Below are 18,986 nucleotides of genomic sequence, written 5' to 3' on the forward strand. Positions count from 1 at the left end.
ATAAAAAAGAAGGCAAGAACAAAACGTGATGATGACAAAATGACAGTGTCTATTGTGTTCACACATGTCATTTTATATCTAGCAGGCAAAATGTTTCACGGAGCAGCGGCTGCAATTTCATTCGTTCTGAAGCGATCGCCAATTGGATCAAAAGAGGGCGTCAACGGTTTCGAACATACGAGGGGGGGCGCAAAAAACAACAACAAATCAAACAAGATAAGAACAAAACGTAATGATGACGCGGAAATATACAAATTTCGGCTCACTCGCTCGTACTAATTTAGAGTATTTTTTCAAGTCCGCAGTTTGTTGGTATAAATTGTTATCTATAAGGCCGTCACTATATCTTGATTAGAATTGTAAGATTTAATAAGCAAAAAATGACAAGACTTTCATGATTTGTAAGCTGAAATACAAAAATTTTCGGCTCGCTCACTGCGCTTGCTCGCCAAAATTTGCATAAAAAAAGAGAAGATAAGAACAAAACGTGACGATGACGCGGACAAAATGATAATGTCTATTGTGATCACTCATGTCATTTTATATTTAGCAGGAAAAATGTTACACGTAGCAGCGACTGCAATTTCATTCGTTCTGAAGCGATCACCAACTGGATCAAAAGAGGACGCCAACGGTTTCGAACATATGGGGGAGGGGGGCGCAAAAAAAAAATCAAAAAAGATAAGAAAAAACGTAATGATGACGCAGAAATAATATACAAATTTCGGCTCACTCGCTCGTACTAATTTAGAGTATTTTTTCAAGTCCTCAGTTTGTTGGTATAAATCGTTATCTATAAGGTCGTCACTATAATTGTGAGATTTAATAAGCATGAAATGACAAGAATTCCATGTTTTGTAAGCTGAAATACAAAAATTTTCGGCTCGCTCGCTGCACTCGCTCGCCAAAATCTATCAAAATTCATTACATTTAAATCACCCTCAAAAGATCCCTTTTAAGTGCTTGAAAAAGCATCATGTGGACTTTGTTTAAAGTCCCTACCAGGATGGGGTTGGGGTTGAACACTTTTTCAGAAATTAGGGGCGCAATTTTCGTGCTTGCCCCGGGCGCCGTTTTCCCAAAATACGCCACTGGGTATGTACTTGGCAACATATGTGACAAAGCTCCTCCTACCCAGCTAGCATCGTACCACATCTATTGTCTTCATTGTCGCAATTATTTCATCCTTCCCAAGATGACAAAAGTGTTTGGTAAAAATATCAGCATCATACCACTACATGCATTATCAAGATGACTGAGTGACTCAGAGAGTGACACTCAGCATTCTGCACTGGTGCATAGAATATCTACAAAGGAGTTTCCATCTTGTCTCGTATCAATAGCATTATGACAACGAGCACAGAACTCAATACAGGAATGCCAATGACAATGGCAATGCAACAAACCTGTAAAGCTACAGGTATCGGCTGAAACAAAACCAGTCATTGACATACATGTACAGAATACAAATGTACATTACAAGCACAGCAAACCCTGAACAAGCTTGGTCTGAAAAATTTTGGGTGAGGAAGTGAAATGACTGGTGGTAAATGAATGACTGTTTACTTGCCTTTACATAGTCTGTTATTCACACAGATGCATAGCATCAACTTTGAGCCTCTACAATCATGATGCAACAGGACAAACACAAATATTTACAGTGCTTTGACAACTACATTTTTAAAAATGGGAAGTACTTTCACAATAGGTTGGACATGCTCTTGATTTTGAATACTGTTTGACAATCGATTAGTCACATAAAAGAAGTAAAAATGGCATTTTCTTTTATCAAACTATTAAAGCAAAAAACAAAAACGGAGGAGTGGGAGGGAAACAAATGCACTTAATGAGAATCCGTACAGAAACATTTATTGGCTTCCATTGAAATGAAAGGAGATGCTTGCAAAAACATTTAATGACATTTAACTATTTTGAGGATACAAGTATATGCTGAATTAACAAACAAATCTTGCATACAGAGCAGCTTTATTTTGCCAAGACTTGCCCAAAAGTGTAGTACAGCTAACTCCCTGCATTAAAAAAAAAAATGCAAAATACATGGACATAACTTCATGCCTGCCATTAACTATATTTTGTGCGATAACCAACAACATAAACAAAAGACCTTGGCATAAACACACACGCCATTGCCAGAGTACTTTTTTAATTTGATTTTTTTTTCTCCAAAGAAACACAACAAATACCTTTCTAATTTTATGCTTTTATCAAATTTTCATTTTGCATATACAGGCATTTGTGTATGCATTGCCCTACTTTCTGTAGGGAGGTAAAAGCTCGTCTTCACACAGATTTGTGGGAAATGATGCAGTACGTTGCCAAATTATCAATGTCTCATTTCACTTTTTACAATGGGTCTGTTTTGAAGGTAGGACCTAAATGTTGTGGTTGTTTACTGTAGGAAAATATATTTGCATTGCTTGTGTACCTATGAGGGTCTGCTGAAAATAAGTCTGCATATTCTTTTTTTTTCTAAGGAAGGGGGTTATCTCACTTTGCAAGCCTACTCATGGAACCCAAGGCATGCACTCAAACAACACTCTGAGAGTGACTGAGAGTGGAGGGCAAGGTGAAAAACTTATCCAATACCCAAAGTAATGTTTCAGATTTATTCTTTAGTGTTGTCAGGGAAAATTGTACATTGGAAAGGCCCACAAATCACCAGAAAATCTTTCGATTTTGTGCGCAAAACATCATGCCATTACATACAATTTTTTTTACCTTAATGAGGAATTCACATCACAGTTTACACCTTAACCTGTCGAGGACAAACTGATTTTGCTATAACATGCATTGCCCAAAGACACCAGCCCCATTATACTCAGGGCTAGTCTTCAACAGGTTAAAGTTTATTTGAGCTCCTATCTTGGCATGTTGCAAAGGAGTTAAAATACATAAGTCCTAGGCAGGTACAGCCACTACAGACTGTATTCACATGCTAGATGCCATATGCACCAGTTAGTGTCTAAGGAGTTTGGTCTCCAGATAATCAATTCTTGTGTCTCCCAATAGTCATGCAAAACAGTTTGTAAGTTGTGGAGATCACATACGAGGATGCCTATTTCACTCATCTGATAAATGAATCTTCGATGGGTAAGTGACTTCCAGTCCAGCATAAAGACTAGTAATGAGTAGTTAACTCTCATCTTGGATTCTCAAAGTTATTCACTGTGTGACCTGTTTCATGTTGTAAAATGGTATACCTTACATTCAAGTTTGGACAACGTATACATTATGCTGATGGTTTATCAATTTCAATGGTTCCATCTATCATACGAGGAAGCTGTATTCTAATTTTTATATAACTTGCCAGGGCTTAATAAAGTAATAAAAAGTGGCATTTTATGAAAAATTAATTCATAGCATGTCCTGGTCCAGGATTTTGATTTTTTGATTCTTGACACCCACAAACACCCAATAAAAGAATTTACTTCCATGACAGGAAATTTAAATGCCATATGACAACATAATACACTACTAACAATTAAGGATTGTTTGCTGACAATATTGTCAACACCCATCAGCCCAATTATATGACAACAGCAGCCTGTCTGAAGGGTACTGATGTTGTATGCACCATGGAGTCAATCGGCTCGCACCAGTCGGGGGCAAACTCATCCTCCTCCACCCCACCCACCTGGAATCTCACCCTCCTATCACCCTGGTTTATCATGTGACCCTCACTGATCATGCCCTGGCCTGGACGACCCTCAATGCTGAAGCTGCCCCTCTCTCCCAATAAATCTTTAAAGTTGCTAACAGACCATCCCTTCTGTACTTCAGGAAACACAAGCGTAAGGTAGGATAGACTGTGGAGAATATGAGAACCATCTCCACCACCATCACTGCTCATGGGGGTCTTGGTTGCATCTCTTCTTGGTATAAGTTCAGGGGCACTGTGTGACATGTGAACAGCCTCTGGATGCGATATGAAGCCTGAAGAAGTGATGCTGGAGAAGGAACTCTTGGAAGAATCTGAGATCATAGAGTCAAAATTTTGACTTGAGTTTAGCTGGAGGAGTGGAGGTGCCTTCTTGTTGGTTTTTGCAAGGTCTATCTCTAGAAGTCTTTGTGATGCTTTCTCAAACCCAAGAGAACTTGCTTTGGAGTACAGCACTCGTGCTTCACATTCATCTACAGGTAATCCTGTACAAGGATGAAAACATAAAAGTAAGGCAGCAGTTAAAATTTTGAGAAACATTCACACTCGAATGATGAAAACAGAGGTAAAGTCTGTTGTCAAAGAAGGGTATAAACTTGGAAAAAAAAAATCCCCTGAACTTTACACACTCAGTTCTTAAGTCCACAGATTTATTTCCTTCGTTAGATGTGATGGCTCATAATGGTAAATTATTATTTATTAATTCATTTATTTCATATTTCTTTTCTTTTTTCTTTTTTTTTCTTTCTTTTTTTTTTTTTTTTTTTTGGGGGGGGGGGGGGGGAGGTCCACACACACACAAATATAGAAATATACCAAAACTTAGATACAAATTAACAGCACACTACACAGAAAAATGCATCATTATATAAAACATAAGCAAGTTCCAGTGCCATGCTAGTTGACACCAACTTCACTTACATTGGACCTTGGGATGCATATGTATTGACTGATACTATCTAATGATTAAAAAAAAAAAAGTTCACAAGGATTGAACCCACAGGAGCTTTATAACAGCAAAGGGAATTCATTGCCACCTTTTGTTTAAATACCATCATGTAATTCATGCACTATAAATGACCTTACAAATGAATATGGCATTATTGAATATCTTCACTACATTCAAGACTAAACCATCTCACACATTCAAACATAAAACATACTTTAAAAGTAAAAACTTTCATGGTGTGTAAATTTTTCACATATTTTGTAGGACATGAAACTAGCATAAAAATGAAAGCCTGCATTCTTTTTTTTGCTTGTTATATATTACTATTTTATATTTTGATTCCAAATGAAACATAAGCAAAATTTGCCTTACCCGCCCAAGTGCAAAAAAAAAAAAAAAAAATTCCTCACACATAAATTTTCACTTATACAGCACACTTACATCACATTTATAATTCTACCATCACACCATCAAATAGCAAGCATACTGTGTACACCATAGGTACACTGAATGAACTGAATCCATCTGCCATTATTTCGTGAAGAGTCATTTGGTCCCATTTTGAAGGACTTGGGCTCTATGTCTTTCATTCATGAGTTCACTAATTTGGTGCATGAAACTGCTTTTTTGCACTAACCTCCAAGTCCCTCCTCGTAAAACATCCCAAGGGCATACAGAGCAGGGGCATGGTCATGTTTACTTGCTGAATGATAGAGGCTGGCAGCTTTGGCCTCATTGTGGACCACTCCCCAACCAAACTCGTAGCACACAGCCAAGTGATACAGTGCTTCTGGTTCCTACAAGGCAAGAGAAGAAACAAGAAGGTGGTAGTTGTTCAGGGTATATAACAAGTTTTAAAGATAATAAAAAGTTTTGGTACCTCAAAAGTTTCCCTGAATTTCCGTGTTTCAGGTTAAAGTATCTATCATATAACTAACACTGTGATACTTACTCGCCCCAAAGTGCTCTCATTTCTTAGTAATCATGCAATTAACTGCGACCAGCAGCCCCATACGCATAGCGACCAGCAGCCCCATACGCATAGCGTAATGGGGTTTCGCATTGTAGCATCCAGGATCATGACAGATTTAGTATCGCGGGCAAATATCAACTTAAAATCCACAAAATTCTTCAATTTGAAGACTTACCAATTAAGTTGAAGTCTTGAAAACAGGCTTCGGGCAACGTTTGGTTCTGCCAATAGTCCCTTTCTGTTCGAATTGATGACTGAATGTGACTCTGTCGAGAGGACCTTGGGAGAGCTACATACACTGATTACTACGGCCAGCGCACACGCACACATCACATGCGAACAAATTTCAAATCCATGAACGGATAAGATGTTTGTGTGCGCATGCGCTGGCCGTCAATTCAGTGTAGCTCTCCCAAGGTCCTCTCGACCGAGTCACATTCAGTCATCAATTCGAACAGAAAGGGACTATTGGCAAAACCAAACGTTGTCCAAAGCCTGTTTTCAATACTTCAACTTAACTGGTAAGTCTTTAAATTGAAGAAATTTTTGGATTTTAAGTTGATATTTACCCGCGATACTAAATCTGTCATGATCCTGTAAGCTACAATGCGAAGCCCCATTTAGCTATGCGTATGTGGCTGCTGGTCGCAGTTAGCTACACAGTATGCGTATGGGGCTGCATGCTGCTGGTCGCAGTGATATTCGCACAATACGTGTACTACCTCGCCGCCGCCGTACGGCGGCGGCTCTGGTACGAAACCATTATTGCATGATTACTAAGACATGAGAGCACATTGGGGCGAGTAAGTCTCACAGTGTTAGTTATATGAAAGGTACTTTAACCTGAAACACAAACTAAGACAAGGAAATTCAGGGAAACTTTTGAGGTAATACCAAAACTTTATATTATCTTTAAGCAATTGTCTTTTGCAATGTTGATGAAACTTCTACAATTCTGCCCACGTGACTAAGTCAAATAGAATGTGGTGTGGGATTGCACTCTAAATCAAACATTCTGTAACACCACTTTTGAGAATATTGATAAGAAAAGTTATTGTTGTAGGAGTTGTTTATTACTTTGTTTTTTTTACCATATTCACAACAAGGAAACAAAGGGTCCTAAATAACAGACTTGTGGATTCACTGAATGTCATGAAATGTAAAACACACCTCTTTTGCAGCTGCTTTCTTCAGGATAGGAACTGCTTTCTTTGAGTCAGGAACCTCTCTGGTCATGAAGTAGACACCAAGGTAGGACTGGGCCTGAAATAGTATAGAATCAAGAACATGTATAAATTTTGTTGTCCAAAAGAAGTTGTGCATAGTGTTGCCATTAAAGCCTCTTCATCAACTCCTGTGAATGGCACATTCAACATCAAACTGTGTATCAACTGCTAAAGCTCAATACAAACATTTTAATGCATCAAAGAAAGTATTCATCTTTTATAAACAAATGTCTATTTTCCACAAAACTCCTTAAAGATAACACATAATTTCACTGAAATCATGAACATGAACAATGTCTAGGTTATGTAGAAAGAATTTCAAGGTGCCAATGACACTTTGAGTTTATATCTTATGGTTGTCATTTCTTGGTCAATTTGGTACTGAAGGTCTAAATTCATGTGATCTAAGTCACACTACAACAGCACAAGCTGTAACATACGAACCATGTATGTCCTCATTTTCAATGACAATCAATCCTTTGATTTTCAGAACCTGTACAATGCTTGCTAATGAGGTGCATGTCAGATAAAAAAATTGTTAGCAATGTTTGTCATTAATCTCACACTGACTGAATATATCCAAAAATTTAACAATTCTGATGAACTGAAGTGCTGGAAATGGAAAGACCATTTGCTAATCTGATGGGCATATTGACAATTGAATGCAGTTACATATTCTTGCCATAAAATGCCAGTCACACCATTAACCATATATATCACATAAGATTACTGGCCATTTACTTGGGTGACATCAGCACTAGCTGCCTTCATCATGAGAGTGATAGCCCGTCGTTCCGACTGCTCTACACCACCCTGCCCATACAGGTGGTACACGCCCAGCTTGTACTGTGCATGGGGGTGGCCCTGATGGGCGGCATGGCGAAACTGGTCTGCAGCCTGAGAGAAGACATGGAGTGGGGTAATTCACTTTAAAAACCTCGAGTTGAATGAATAATCACAGGGCAATGCTCACACATGGTTAATCTTTGTCAAGATTATAATCAAGTAACAGTAAGTAAATTTGGCAGTTTGATTATTATACATTTTCTAATCCCTACTTTATCAACATAAAACTCATTTCCACTTGCGCTATGAGCCAGTTATATTGAAATTTTTATATTTGTAGGCATCTTCACTCCTTCCTCCTTGGTGACAATGATTTTTGGCACACCGCTGTGTCTATTCAGACACACAGTTATCTTCAATTTGATTGTCAATGGATAGGATCCAATGGTTTTTCTACACTTCATCTCATCACCTTGGGCGCATGTAGGACTGTATGAAAGCATAACTATTAGTGAAAGACTAGTCTTATAATACTGAGCACTGGTCACATTTACTGATTTGACCAAATGCCAGTGAAATGGCTTGGCAAGTTACAACTAGGTGCATGGGTACACAGAGGGACAGGAATTCTATTATACCATGAGAGATATACAACTGGATGTGGGACATCAGAGCTACAATTGGTTGGGTTAAGAACCTACCAGCTTGTAATCCTGGGGCACTCCTTTTCCCTGGTCATAACATATGCCCAAGTTGTACTGGCCTTTGGCATATCCTGCTGAGCTTGATGCTTGGAAATGTTGCACCGCTTCATCCTCATCCCCTTGGGACAACAGGTGAATTCCAATCATGTTAGTGACCTGACCCCAGCACTCCTGTGTGACTCGATCAAAGGTTGGGGTGAGAGACTCAGCAGAAGAGGGTGAATCAACAGAAGAAGAAGAGGAGGAAAATGAGGAGGAGGAGGCGGAGGAGGTGGTTGAGCACGCAGTAGAGCAAGTGGTGGAGGAGGTGGTGGTGGAGGAAGAGGAGGAGGGGGAGGATGTGTGTGAAGAGGAAGAGGAAGACGAAGAGGAAGAGGAAGAAGAGGATGTTACAGTGTTAGATGGATTGACTGAAGAATGTTTAGTTTTGAGGATAGTGTGGTTGAATGGGGTGGAAGAAGGATGGTATGGAATAGAAGAAAGAAAAGAAGAAGGGGAGGGTCTCAAGAATGCCACTCCATCTGATGACAGCTGCATTAAAAATAAGATACATACATAGATTACTCTTACAAATATGATTTAACTCAGTGGCCATTTTTCTTGCAGGCACAAGTTTCACCAACTGCACTGAATAATACCGCAATATACTTTCTCTTTATGAAATCCACCTGTACATTGTCTTTTAAAAATGCATTATTTTTAATTCATGACAATGGTCATTCAATAACGTTACTGCTTACTACTTCGTCCCACCTTCTTATCAGCTTCAACGTCACATGAAGTATGTGCCAATTTGCATGATGTACATTTTGAAGTTGTCTTAAAGAATGCTTTGGATTGCTGCTGTTCCATTCAGTAGAAATGAATTATGATTTACTGCATATGGACACTAGGGAAGCTAGGAATGCACACAACCATCTGCCCAGTATCTTTTATGTTGCCTCCCAGGAATAGGCAAAGAGAATAAAGTACCTTGCCTAAGATCCAAACTGCTGCCCTCATGGTAATTGAACCAGGGAACTCAGGACTGATAGTCTGCGGTCTTACGTTCTGAGCCGTTACAAGGCCACTTAGAGTGATGAAGAAAAGCTGCACTGTTAGAGTAATTTGACTATGTCAGCTTAATCATATGTCATATGACCTCTCATTCCATGCTGCTGTTGCTCTCTATTTTTGTGCAAAATGTTTTCCAAATGATAACAACTTTATCTGTAGTTGTGAAGTGCAATTCAAGAGGAGTCAACCACTTACCTCTTCATCCCAGGCATCATTTTCACTTGAGGCATTAGACTCTGACTCCTGGGATGAGGAGCTGCAGCTCTCAAAACTCTGCCTTCGCAGCTCTCTCTTTTTCTTAGGGAGGATGCTCTGAGTAGTAGATACAGGATGGGCCTGGGATGCACATGGCAACACCTTGACAACAGAACCTAGGAGGCCATCGCTCTTTTTGCGTTGGTCTCCTGTCGTTCCTGCATTTATCAGACGGCCCAACTGGAGTCCAAGAACTATAATGGAACCCTGCAGTACATGGGGAAGTTTTGATTCCTTCTATTCATGTCAACGATATGACGAGCACACGACTACACATCACAATGAAATCTTTCATAGACTATGTCTCCAATATCTTCATCCTGGTAGGCAGCTGTGAGTTCAAACAATGACATGCACTTCAACTTCACCAACAGTGTATGATTCCTGATAATGTAACTGTGAGACAGCAAAACATCATGTTATTGCATTCAATGTTAAATTTCAGGTCTTATTCCTGAACACTCCCTTTGTAACTTTGACATCTACACTACATCTAATAGTTTATCAGTGTGTAATTAATGGACATGTTATATCTATTAGGACCATCTACAGCTTTTTATCATGTTTTCCACTAAACAATGATGACACAGAATAGAAGTCATTAAAATACTTTTCCACTCATTAAGCATCACCAGTTCATCACCAGTTCAAAAACATGTATTCTTTAAAAAAGTGAAGTCATTTCAATAACACAACAATTACATAACAGATATAGAAGCATGCAGAATGACATAGCTTCTTTCAAACCTAATGCAAATCGTTCTATTAATAATACTTGTAACACACGGTAGTGTAGTCTAGAGATCAAGGGGTGTATGCATGAGGGCCAAAGTGGAAGTGTTATTCTCATTCTCCTGCTTATACAATATTGTAGATGAAAACCCAAATTGAGAGCACAGCCTACCCATCCAACAGCTTCATGGTATGAATGGCATCTCTTGAACGATTCCCATTCCACCTTCTGCTTGAAACTCCGCCTCCATTCTTCGTCTGATCTTTGCTTGTGGCTACCAATTGTGTCTGCACGGCTACTGGTGTGAATCCTACAACAATCAGCAAGATAGAATGTGATATATTACAGGTCATAGACACAACAAGAGAGTGAGCACTTGACACAAATACAAGACAAAATCATGAATAACCAACCTTTTCAAAGAGAGTTCCTACATGCATGTATGTAACATAAGTTACAAAGTTAAGACAATTACCAGCTATGTAAAATCCTATTAAATGGAGAATGTTCCTAGTGATAAACGTTTAACTTCATCAACACATAACAGAAAATTTATGAACCAGTGAACTTGAAATGCATGTATACAGTATACATGTTAGTGATTACATCATTAACATGTCAATTGATTACATCAAACAGGTGTCTCACTGCTGCAGTGGTAAGCCTAGAGCATATGAACTATAGTTATTACACTAAAAAAAACAACAACAAAAAACCAAAAAACAAAACAAAACAAAACAAACAGGAAGAAGTACATACCATGCTTCTAAACTTTTCATAGGCCACAATTTCAGAGTATTAGCATTGTAGGTTTATCATTCTCTTGAACAGACTACATCAATTCAGTTGCAATGAAAACATCTTGATGAAAGAATTTCATGAATTTGAAAATGACATCAAATATGCCAAAAAGTACCTGTCTCATTTATGGAAACTACTGAGTCAAATTCTCTAGGCAAAATGTGATTAAATCAAAATGACACATTGATAATAACATTGGACACTTAAGTTCTTCTATGACATAATTGTTGTCCTTTCAATGCCAGGTTGAAGTGATTTTCAGATTATACTGAAGTTTGGTCATAGAATACCAAAGCTGTGTAAAACCTGCTGTGATTGAAACTAGAGACTAGACACACCTACACTGTAGGTGGACTAAATGTCGCAGCAAGTCAGGCCTCATTACACAATAATGAAATTATATCAGTCTCCTTCATGAAAATAATAGCCATTGTTGATCACAAACTCTCACCATGATCTCAGGACAGGCAGACCATAGACCCTGTCAACAGCATCCGTCACAGCTACACCATCTTGACATCTCCTGCGCTGGGCCTCTGCAACGGCCGTACCACGGTTGGCCCAGTGGTAGCCACCTTTGTAGCAGGTCTTAAAGAGTTCTGCAGAGATAGAGGGCAGGGCCAGATAAAATGAATACCTTTTCTTCCTCCTTCCTTAAAATTCATATTGACATTGTTGAGAAGTTGAACCATCTACACACGGGCATATAAAATAAGAATCTCAGTACCATATTTTGTAAACACACACACACACACACACACACACACAATCCAAACCAAAACAAAACAAAACTTAAAGTGTCAATTTTAAGTCATAAATGTAATGTGTGATGGTCCTACATGTAAACCCCTGGATTGTACTCTATAAAGTTGTCTACACAGAAAAGAAAAGAGCATATGTGCATTAGTGAAATGATAATCTTTTAGAGCACTTCAATAGCTCTAAATTTTCAAATAATGCTTTCATAAGAGTGCAAGGAGGAAATGATGAATTAAAGCAAGCCGCCCATAATAATTCAATCACAACACCATACAATTTAATTCAACCGCTTGCTACACGGAGACTGCTTTTGCGCATGGTCAAACCTTGGCAAGGGAGGTCAAACCTTGATGTGGGTGCCGTACCTAAATTACCTACAGTACACGTATGGTAACCCTACTACATATCGACTGCCCTTATTGAAACCGACCGCGTAGTATTGGCGCACAGAACACTTAGTACGCACTTCACTGCGCGCAGAGCACATAAAAATGGATTGGCTTTGACTGTTGATGAGGATGTGTGGGAAAACGCGAAAATTCACTGTTCATTAATGGTTTGAATCAAGGTACAAAATTTCGAATGAATAATTTAACCGAATCGTAATGTAATGTCTATGGAAGTTTCTAAAAAGCTTCGTACAACACGGTGTTCAATACAACTCGGTTTGTGTGCATTGTCAATGCAAAAACAGCGGTCGATCTCAATAAGGAGCAGCACCGCGGGGAGCTGAAAAGAGGCCACTCAAGTTCGACGGCGATATTTTTGCACTGAAACATCAATTTGAAAAGGGAACAACAGCATTTGATAGAGCTGGACTTTTTCAGTCACGTAGGTCAAATTTTTACGTGAATTTATCAAGCAAATAAACATTAGGCGGTCAATGAGTAGTACGTTGTGAACTTGTAGGTCCAACCATACATGTAAATAGACGCCCAGAAAGTCAAAGACTTGTAGAGGGCCATTTAATGGATCGTATCCTGAGCCTTGAAAGTTTAATGATGTAGATCTACACAGAAGTATCCAAAGGACCAGGGAACAAGGGGAGGTCAGTTTATGCAATCTGGATATAATTTATTATTATGGCATAATATACTAATAGACCTTGGGTGGTATTCTGAAATCCTTCCTACGAAGAAATTTCTTCCTAAGTCAGGATTTTTTCCCAAGTGGTATTCTGAAAATCTTCCTAAGTTTCTTCCTAAGTCTGTTCCCAAGTTTTTTCCTAGACTTAGGAAGAAACTTAGGAAAGGGGCAGGAGTATGCAAATTTCTGACTTAGGAAGAAGTTGGTATTCTAGAATGCAATCAGGAAAGAATTTTACGAAAATATTTAGGAAAGCTCCACCCCTGTCCTAATTTTACGTTGTTAAGAATAGCAAACTGCAAGCATCGTGATAGGCGCGCTTGTCAGTCACTGCGCACACATGTACTTTGAATCAGAGGTTGATGCGCGAAATGAGCGTGAGAAAGGGGACATGCCGCGCACACGTGTATTTGACCCTACGTCATACTCATAGTAATATGCGATTGTCATTGGTTAGTTCCTTATGATACGGCATTTCGTATTGGCTTATGGACCTGGGCAGGGATAAGGATGGCCTAATTTGCATTAAGAAGTGCCTGGCCTAGGAAGAAATTTCAGAATACCAATTTTGTCTTTCCTAGGCACTTCCTAAGTTTCTGACTTAGGAAGAAACTTAGAAGATTTTCAGAATACCACCCCTTGTCCTTGGGGAGCTCCAGGCCCTACGGCTAGTAGGTCTACATTTTATAAATCTGTTTTTGGCATGGAACTGAAAAAGCGTCCAAAGTCTTGAAGGTAACAATTACGATATCAAACGCGAGTCACCTCATCGATTTTCAAGCCAATTAAACACACACAGAGAGACGACAACAGCCTAACAGGTCAACAGTGCAGTGATCGCGTGAGAGCATCTTCACCGGACAACCATCCGGGTTGTGGAACATGGTTGGAACTTACTATTCGGGAGGTTTTGAAGGACCCTGATCATGTTGACTTCCCTCTATCACCATCTAGGTCGGAAATCTTGGCAGGGGGGATGAGAATTCAACCATTTTCCAAGCTTTAGCAGTCTTTCCCCGGTCCGCTCGTAGCGTGTGTGTGCTTTTCTCTGTATCCGATGAAGCTCACTCCACACCGTTATGATGCGCACAAAAAAAAACACCGGCATCACACTAGACTACACACGTACGGCAACAACGATGAATGCTATGCAGTTGATTGCTAACACACGTGATCACAACCTACTAAACCCGGCGCATGATGTAATCACGGAAGTAAACAAGTCCTACATCGTGTTTCATTGGTTCCGAGCGGTCCAAAGAGATTTTCCCCAGTGGGGAGGAGAAAAATCTCTTTGGAGCGGTCCTACTAATTGACGCAAACTACTCAGTAATGCAAACTGACGCAAACTAATGCGAACTCAATGCAAACTCAATGCAAACTCAAGTTTCAAGTTTATTCAAAGTTTCCACAATACAAAAATTTACATAAAAACAATAGTATGTAACAAGGAATACATTGTTGAATATATGCGATTTAAAACAATTTGCAGAATATTTGAATATAAATTGACAATGCATGTAGATGCATTATAGATGTAAAGTGGAGGGGTCTTAGAAAAGCAAGCTTGTATAATAAGACCCCTGAAAAGCAAGTTAAGACATGTTGTCTCTGAATGATGCCAAAACGGAAGTGATCCATTTCACATCAAAGTTTTGTTCTCAACCCAACCCTTTGAATGTCTGTGTTGGTGATGGCCAAATCAATCCTGTGCCTCATGCTAGAAATTTGGGGGTCGTCTTTGATCAGCACATCAGTATGAAAGAAACATGTAAAAACCGTCTGCAAATCGGCTATGGCAGCAATCAGATGCATCAGTCAAGTCAGAGGTTTCCTCACAAATAAAGCTACACTCACACTGGTTCATGCATTTGTTACCAGCCGGATAGACTCCTGCAACAGCTTGTTGTATGGCCTTCCTTCTACCGACATCCACCGCATGCAGATGCTGCAGAACATCGCAGCCAGGCTTGTCACGCGGACTCCTCGTCAACAAAGTATAACCCATACCCTCAAAAAATTACACTGGCTACCTGTTGACAAACGTATAATGTTCAAACTCATATTGCTGACCTACAAGGCACAACATAGTTCTTCCCCAACATATCTGGCAGATTTGCTCAAGCAGTATCACGTACCCTCCTCGCAACCTTCGCTCAAGCACCCAAGCGCTTCTTCACATTCCCAGAACCAACACTTCATATTACGGGGGCAGATCTTTCGCAGTTGCTGGACCTACGCTTTGGAACAATTTACCACAAAAAATTCGATGTGCACCCAGTTTTGCAAATTTCAAATCCGGTCTTAAAACTCACCTGTTTCATCTTCCTTGATTAAGATAAACATTCATTACTCCTTTTGTTAATTATTGTATTTATTATGTTGAGTGTTACATTTGTTAGTAATTTGTTTGTATGTTGTATCTGAATTGTACAGCGCATAGAGAAGCATGTGCTTATTATGCGCTTTATAAATGTAGTATTATTATTATTATGTAATATAACAACTCACTAATATATACAAACATATTAAAGGTATTAGCCCACATTTGTAAACCTGCAGCAATTGGTCTCATAGTTAGCATGGAGTTTGGGTATGATTGCAGTAACACCTGTGCAAAATTTCGTTCCAATTAGTCCATTACTTTCATAAAAATAAATGAAAATGCGCCGTAATCCGTATGCATGCGTATAACGCTCGCTAGCTCCGGTCCACGTACGTGTTACATGTACAATGTACGTAGCTATAGCCCGCGCTCGTAATTCGATTTTGGGTCGGGTTGACCCGGTTTGAAAATTGATTTTAAAACGATGATTTTCTCTCTTTTATCGAATGGTATAGACAAAGAGCGACAGGTGAGGTATGTTACTGTTATAACTTGTACTTGAAGTCATATTGGACCTGTTTTATGCAGTTTTGATTTTCGTGGGTTTGCAAATGTGGGCTAGTACCTTTAAAGCCACAGAATAATTTTAGTGGAATCCCTCAAGAAGCGCAGCAACCACACCCCAGAGACCAAAAAAATTGACACCAAATTTATTGCCCCCCCCCCTTCGAGTCAATTTAAAAATTTATTTTATCGGCTATTGATATATGACCACAAGAGGGAGCAGTAATTTTTTTTTTTTAACTTTGTGGTATGGTCTCAAAACCCTCACTTCTCCACAGGTAAGGACCCTTTCAAAAGGAGAGTTTCTAAGTTTTACCATAAACCAGAATTATACAGTGGCTTTAACATACATGGATGGATTCTAAGTGCACACACACACACACACACACACACTACCTATGGAATTTTAAAGCAAAACATAATTGGCATTTAGACTATGTTACTCAAATGGAAAGCGATGAGATGAAGTCATGTATCTAGAATTTAAAAGGAGCAGCATCAATGAGACTGAGAATATCGATGAAGCAAATACTTCCGAGTCAACACTTTAAATCTGGAAAAAGTGGTACTATCTTTAACATCTGAGGGTAACACGTTCCATTCTTTTTTGTAAGACACATAAAAAGAATTTAGGGCAATACTGGTAGCTATAGAAGGTAGATGCAGAAGGTTTTTCTGACGTGTAATATGGGAATGAACAACTGAGTTTTTGACAAACAAATCCAAAAATAAGGAGGGAGAACTGGACATGTGAAGCTTGTACATGAATGCCAATGAGTTAAAAGACACTAACTTGTTTAGAGGTAAACAACGCAGCTGTAAGAACTGGGGGCACTTGGCCTAGTAAAGTGTGAGCTTGTTGTTAGCCTGATAGCTCTTTTTTGTACAATAAACAATTTATGAAGATGGCTGTTATACGTATTACCCCAAGCAACATTACAATACATCAAGTGAGGCATACAGTGTAGTCAAGACACTTTTAGGAACAATAAATTTTAGCTTATGCATCACACCACCACCCCGAGAAGCTTTGGAACATACATTTAGAATGTGTTGCTTCCATGACAGAAATTCATTGATAGTAATACCAAGGAATAATACATTTTCGCTTGTAGCTACCTGATGTCCACCAATAATGAGAGAAGGGGTGTTTAAAGGTATCCTCTTATTCCTTGTTCTGAAAATAACACATTGTGTCTTCTAAAATTTAAGTGACAATTTATTACAACAAAACCAACGATACAGTTTATTAAGTTCATCATTTGCTGAAGATATTAAACTGCACACATCCTTGTGGGAGGACAGAAGACCTGTATCATCAGCAAACAGTGAGTAAGTAAACAATGATGTAGCACTGAATCGAGATGATATCATTGATATAGATAAGAAATAATAGTGGGCCTAACACTGAGCCTTGAGGCACTCCACAATCAATTTGGGTGGAAAGCGATTTGGTCCCATTGACAACCACAAACTGCGTTCGGCTTTGCAGATAGCTTTTGAACCAGTCTAAAGGAACTCCACGAATACCATAAAATTTAAGTTTGCTTATAAGAATGTGGTGGCCAAATGCGAACTACTAATTAATGCGAACTAACGCAAATTACTAATTAATGCAAACTAATAAACAAACCGCTAGCGGTGAAAATTACAGCAATTACAGCACCTGGACCTGGTTCTTCCCAGGCCACTCTAGCCCTCTCGAAACAAATATTGATCAAGTATATCCATCCTATCGAAGAATGACTACCGTCACGTTTACTTCAGTATACTATATCAAGCATCTCACCTCAACAGTCAACAATAACTCGAAAAAAACAACAACATTGTATTGAAAAATCATCAAATTCATATTCTTTGACCAAACAGATGTCGTTTAGATTTTAGTTTACTTTCAAAATTTAGAAAATGTAGAACAGAATAAAGCGTAGAAATACGGACTGTAATGGTCGATCATTGATGGTCGAACTACTAATTAATGCAAACTCAACGCAAACTCCAAGCAGGAAGGTCTCACCCATAGCTCCCCTGCGGTCCTACTATTGACGCAAACTAATGCAAATTAATGCACTATAATTGCCCAGGGGGTAGTTGCCCTAGACCCCTAATAGTACACCCTAACGCCGCATTTTAACACATTTCTCGCGCTTCTACATTGCTTATAGTATAGCGTATACACTTATGAGAGAAAGATGAGTTTCCTATGTCTCTCAGTCATTGTCGCTCCGTTGTCAAGAAATTTTGTGTTACCTTTTCTTTTTTTCAAAAGTCGGGATGATAAAACCAGTACTTAAAGCGTCCATCACTAAGTCTAGCACTAAAAACAAAAAAAAAAATAATCTAAAATGCGCAGTTATACCAGTAAATTAGAAGAACTGTGTCAATGAGACAAATAAAACGCACTCAAAGACAGGACAACATTCAAACAATAAGATATAGTTGACTTGTCATTGTGATCAACTATAACCTTCTTGTATTCTTTATAAATAATGAATGTTAGGTGGCCAAATGTTATACCTTAGAAACGACGACCGGGCGTCCATGTATAGAAGTGTATTGCTCATTATTTGGCCTTATCCTAGGCTAAATATCTGAGATTTTTGGAAAAAAAAGAAGAAAAGGTAACACACAATTTGTTGACAACGGAGCGACAAAGACTGAGAGACAGGAAACTCATCTTTCTCTCATAAGTGTACGCTTTATAAGCAATGCAGAAGCGTGAGAAATATATGTCAAAATGCAGCGTTAAGGGCGTACTATCATAAAATCAGTATATAGGGCGTCCATATATAAGTCTAACACTTACAAATACAGAACTGATCTAAAATGCGCAGTTACACCATTAAATTAGAAGAATTGTATCAATTTAGACCAATAAAACGCACTCAAAGAGAGGACAACATTCAAAGAATAAGATATAGTTGTCTTGTCGTTGTGATCAACTACCTTCGTGTATTCGTTATGAAGAATGAATGTTAGGTGGCCAAATGTTATATAATTTACCTTAGAAACTACGAACGGGCGTCCATGTAAAGAAGTGTTATGCTCATTACTTGGCCTTACCGATGGCCAAATATCCCGACTTTTGA

The 18,986-nt window shown here is 38.8% G+C and overlaps 1 protein-coding gene across 1 annotated transcript; it reads right to left on the bottom strand.

Annotated features, from left to right (window-relative positions):
• Nucleotides 1–948: 948 nt before the first annotated feature.
• LOC140235302 (uncharacterized) lies at nt 949–14,043 on the bottom strand. The gene is made up of 10 exons (XM_072315330.1): nt 13,905–14,043; nt 11,614–11,761; nt 10,533–10,671; nt 9,569–9,835; nt 8,711–8,848; nt 8,315–8,545; nt 7,569–7,724; nt 6,772–6,864; nt 5,266–5,425; nt 949–4,164 (listed from the first exon to the last, which is right to left on the bottom strand). The coding sequence occupies exons 1-10, from the start codon at nt 13,933–13,935 to the stop codon at nt 3,548–3,550; spliced, it is 1,980 nt and encodes a 659-aa protein (XP_072171431.1). The 5' UTR covers nt 13,936–14,043; the 3' UTR covers nt 949–3,547.
• Nucleotides 14,044–18,986: the final 4,943 nt, after the last annotated feature.

This window comes from Diadema setosum, chromosome 11 (genome assembly GCF_964275005.1).
Source record: "Diadema setosum chromosome 11, eeDiaSeto1, whole genome shotgun sequence".
Lineage (NCBI taxonomy): Eukaryota > Metazoa > Echinodermata > Echinoidea > Diadematoida > Diadematidae > Diadema > Diadema setosum.

Excerpts from the sequence above, each read along its gene's own strand:
- LOC140235302 (XM_072315330.1), bottom strand. The coding sequence starts at position 13,935 with ATGATCAGGGTCCTTCAAAACCTCCCGAATA. Across the intron at positions 9,836-10,532 it reads ACCATGAAGCTGTTGGATGG|GGTTCCATTATAGTTCTTGG; the intron begins GTAGGCTGTGCT and ends CATGTACTGCAG. Across the intron at positions 7,725-8,314 it reads TGCCCCAGGATTACAAGCTG|GCTGCAGACCAGTTTCGCCA; the intron begins GTAGGTTCTTAA and ends GTCTTCTCTCAG.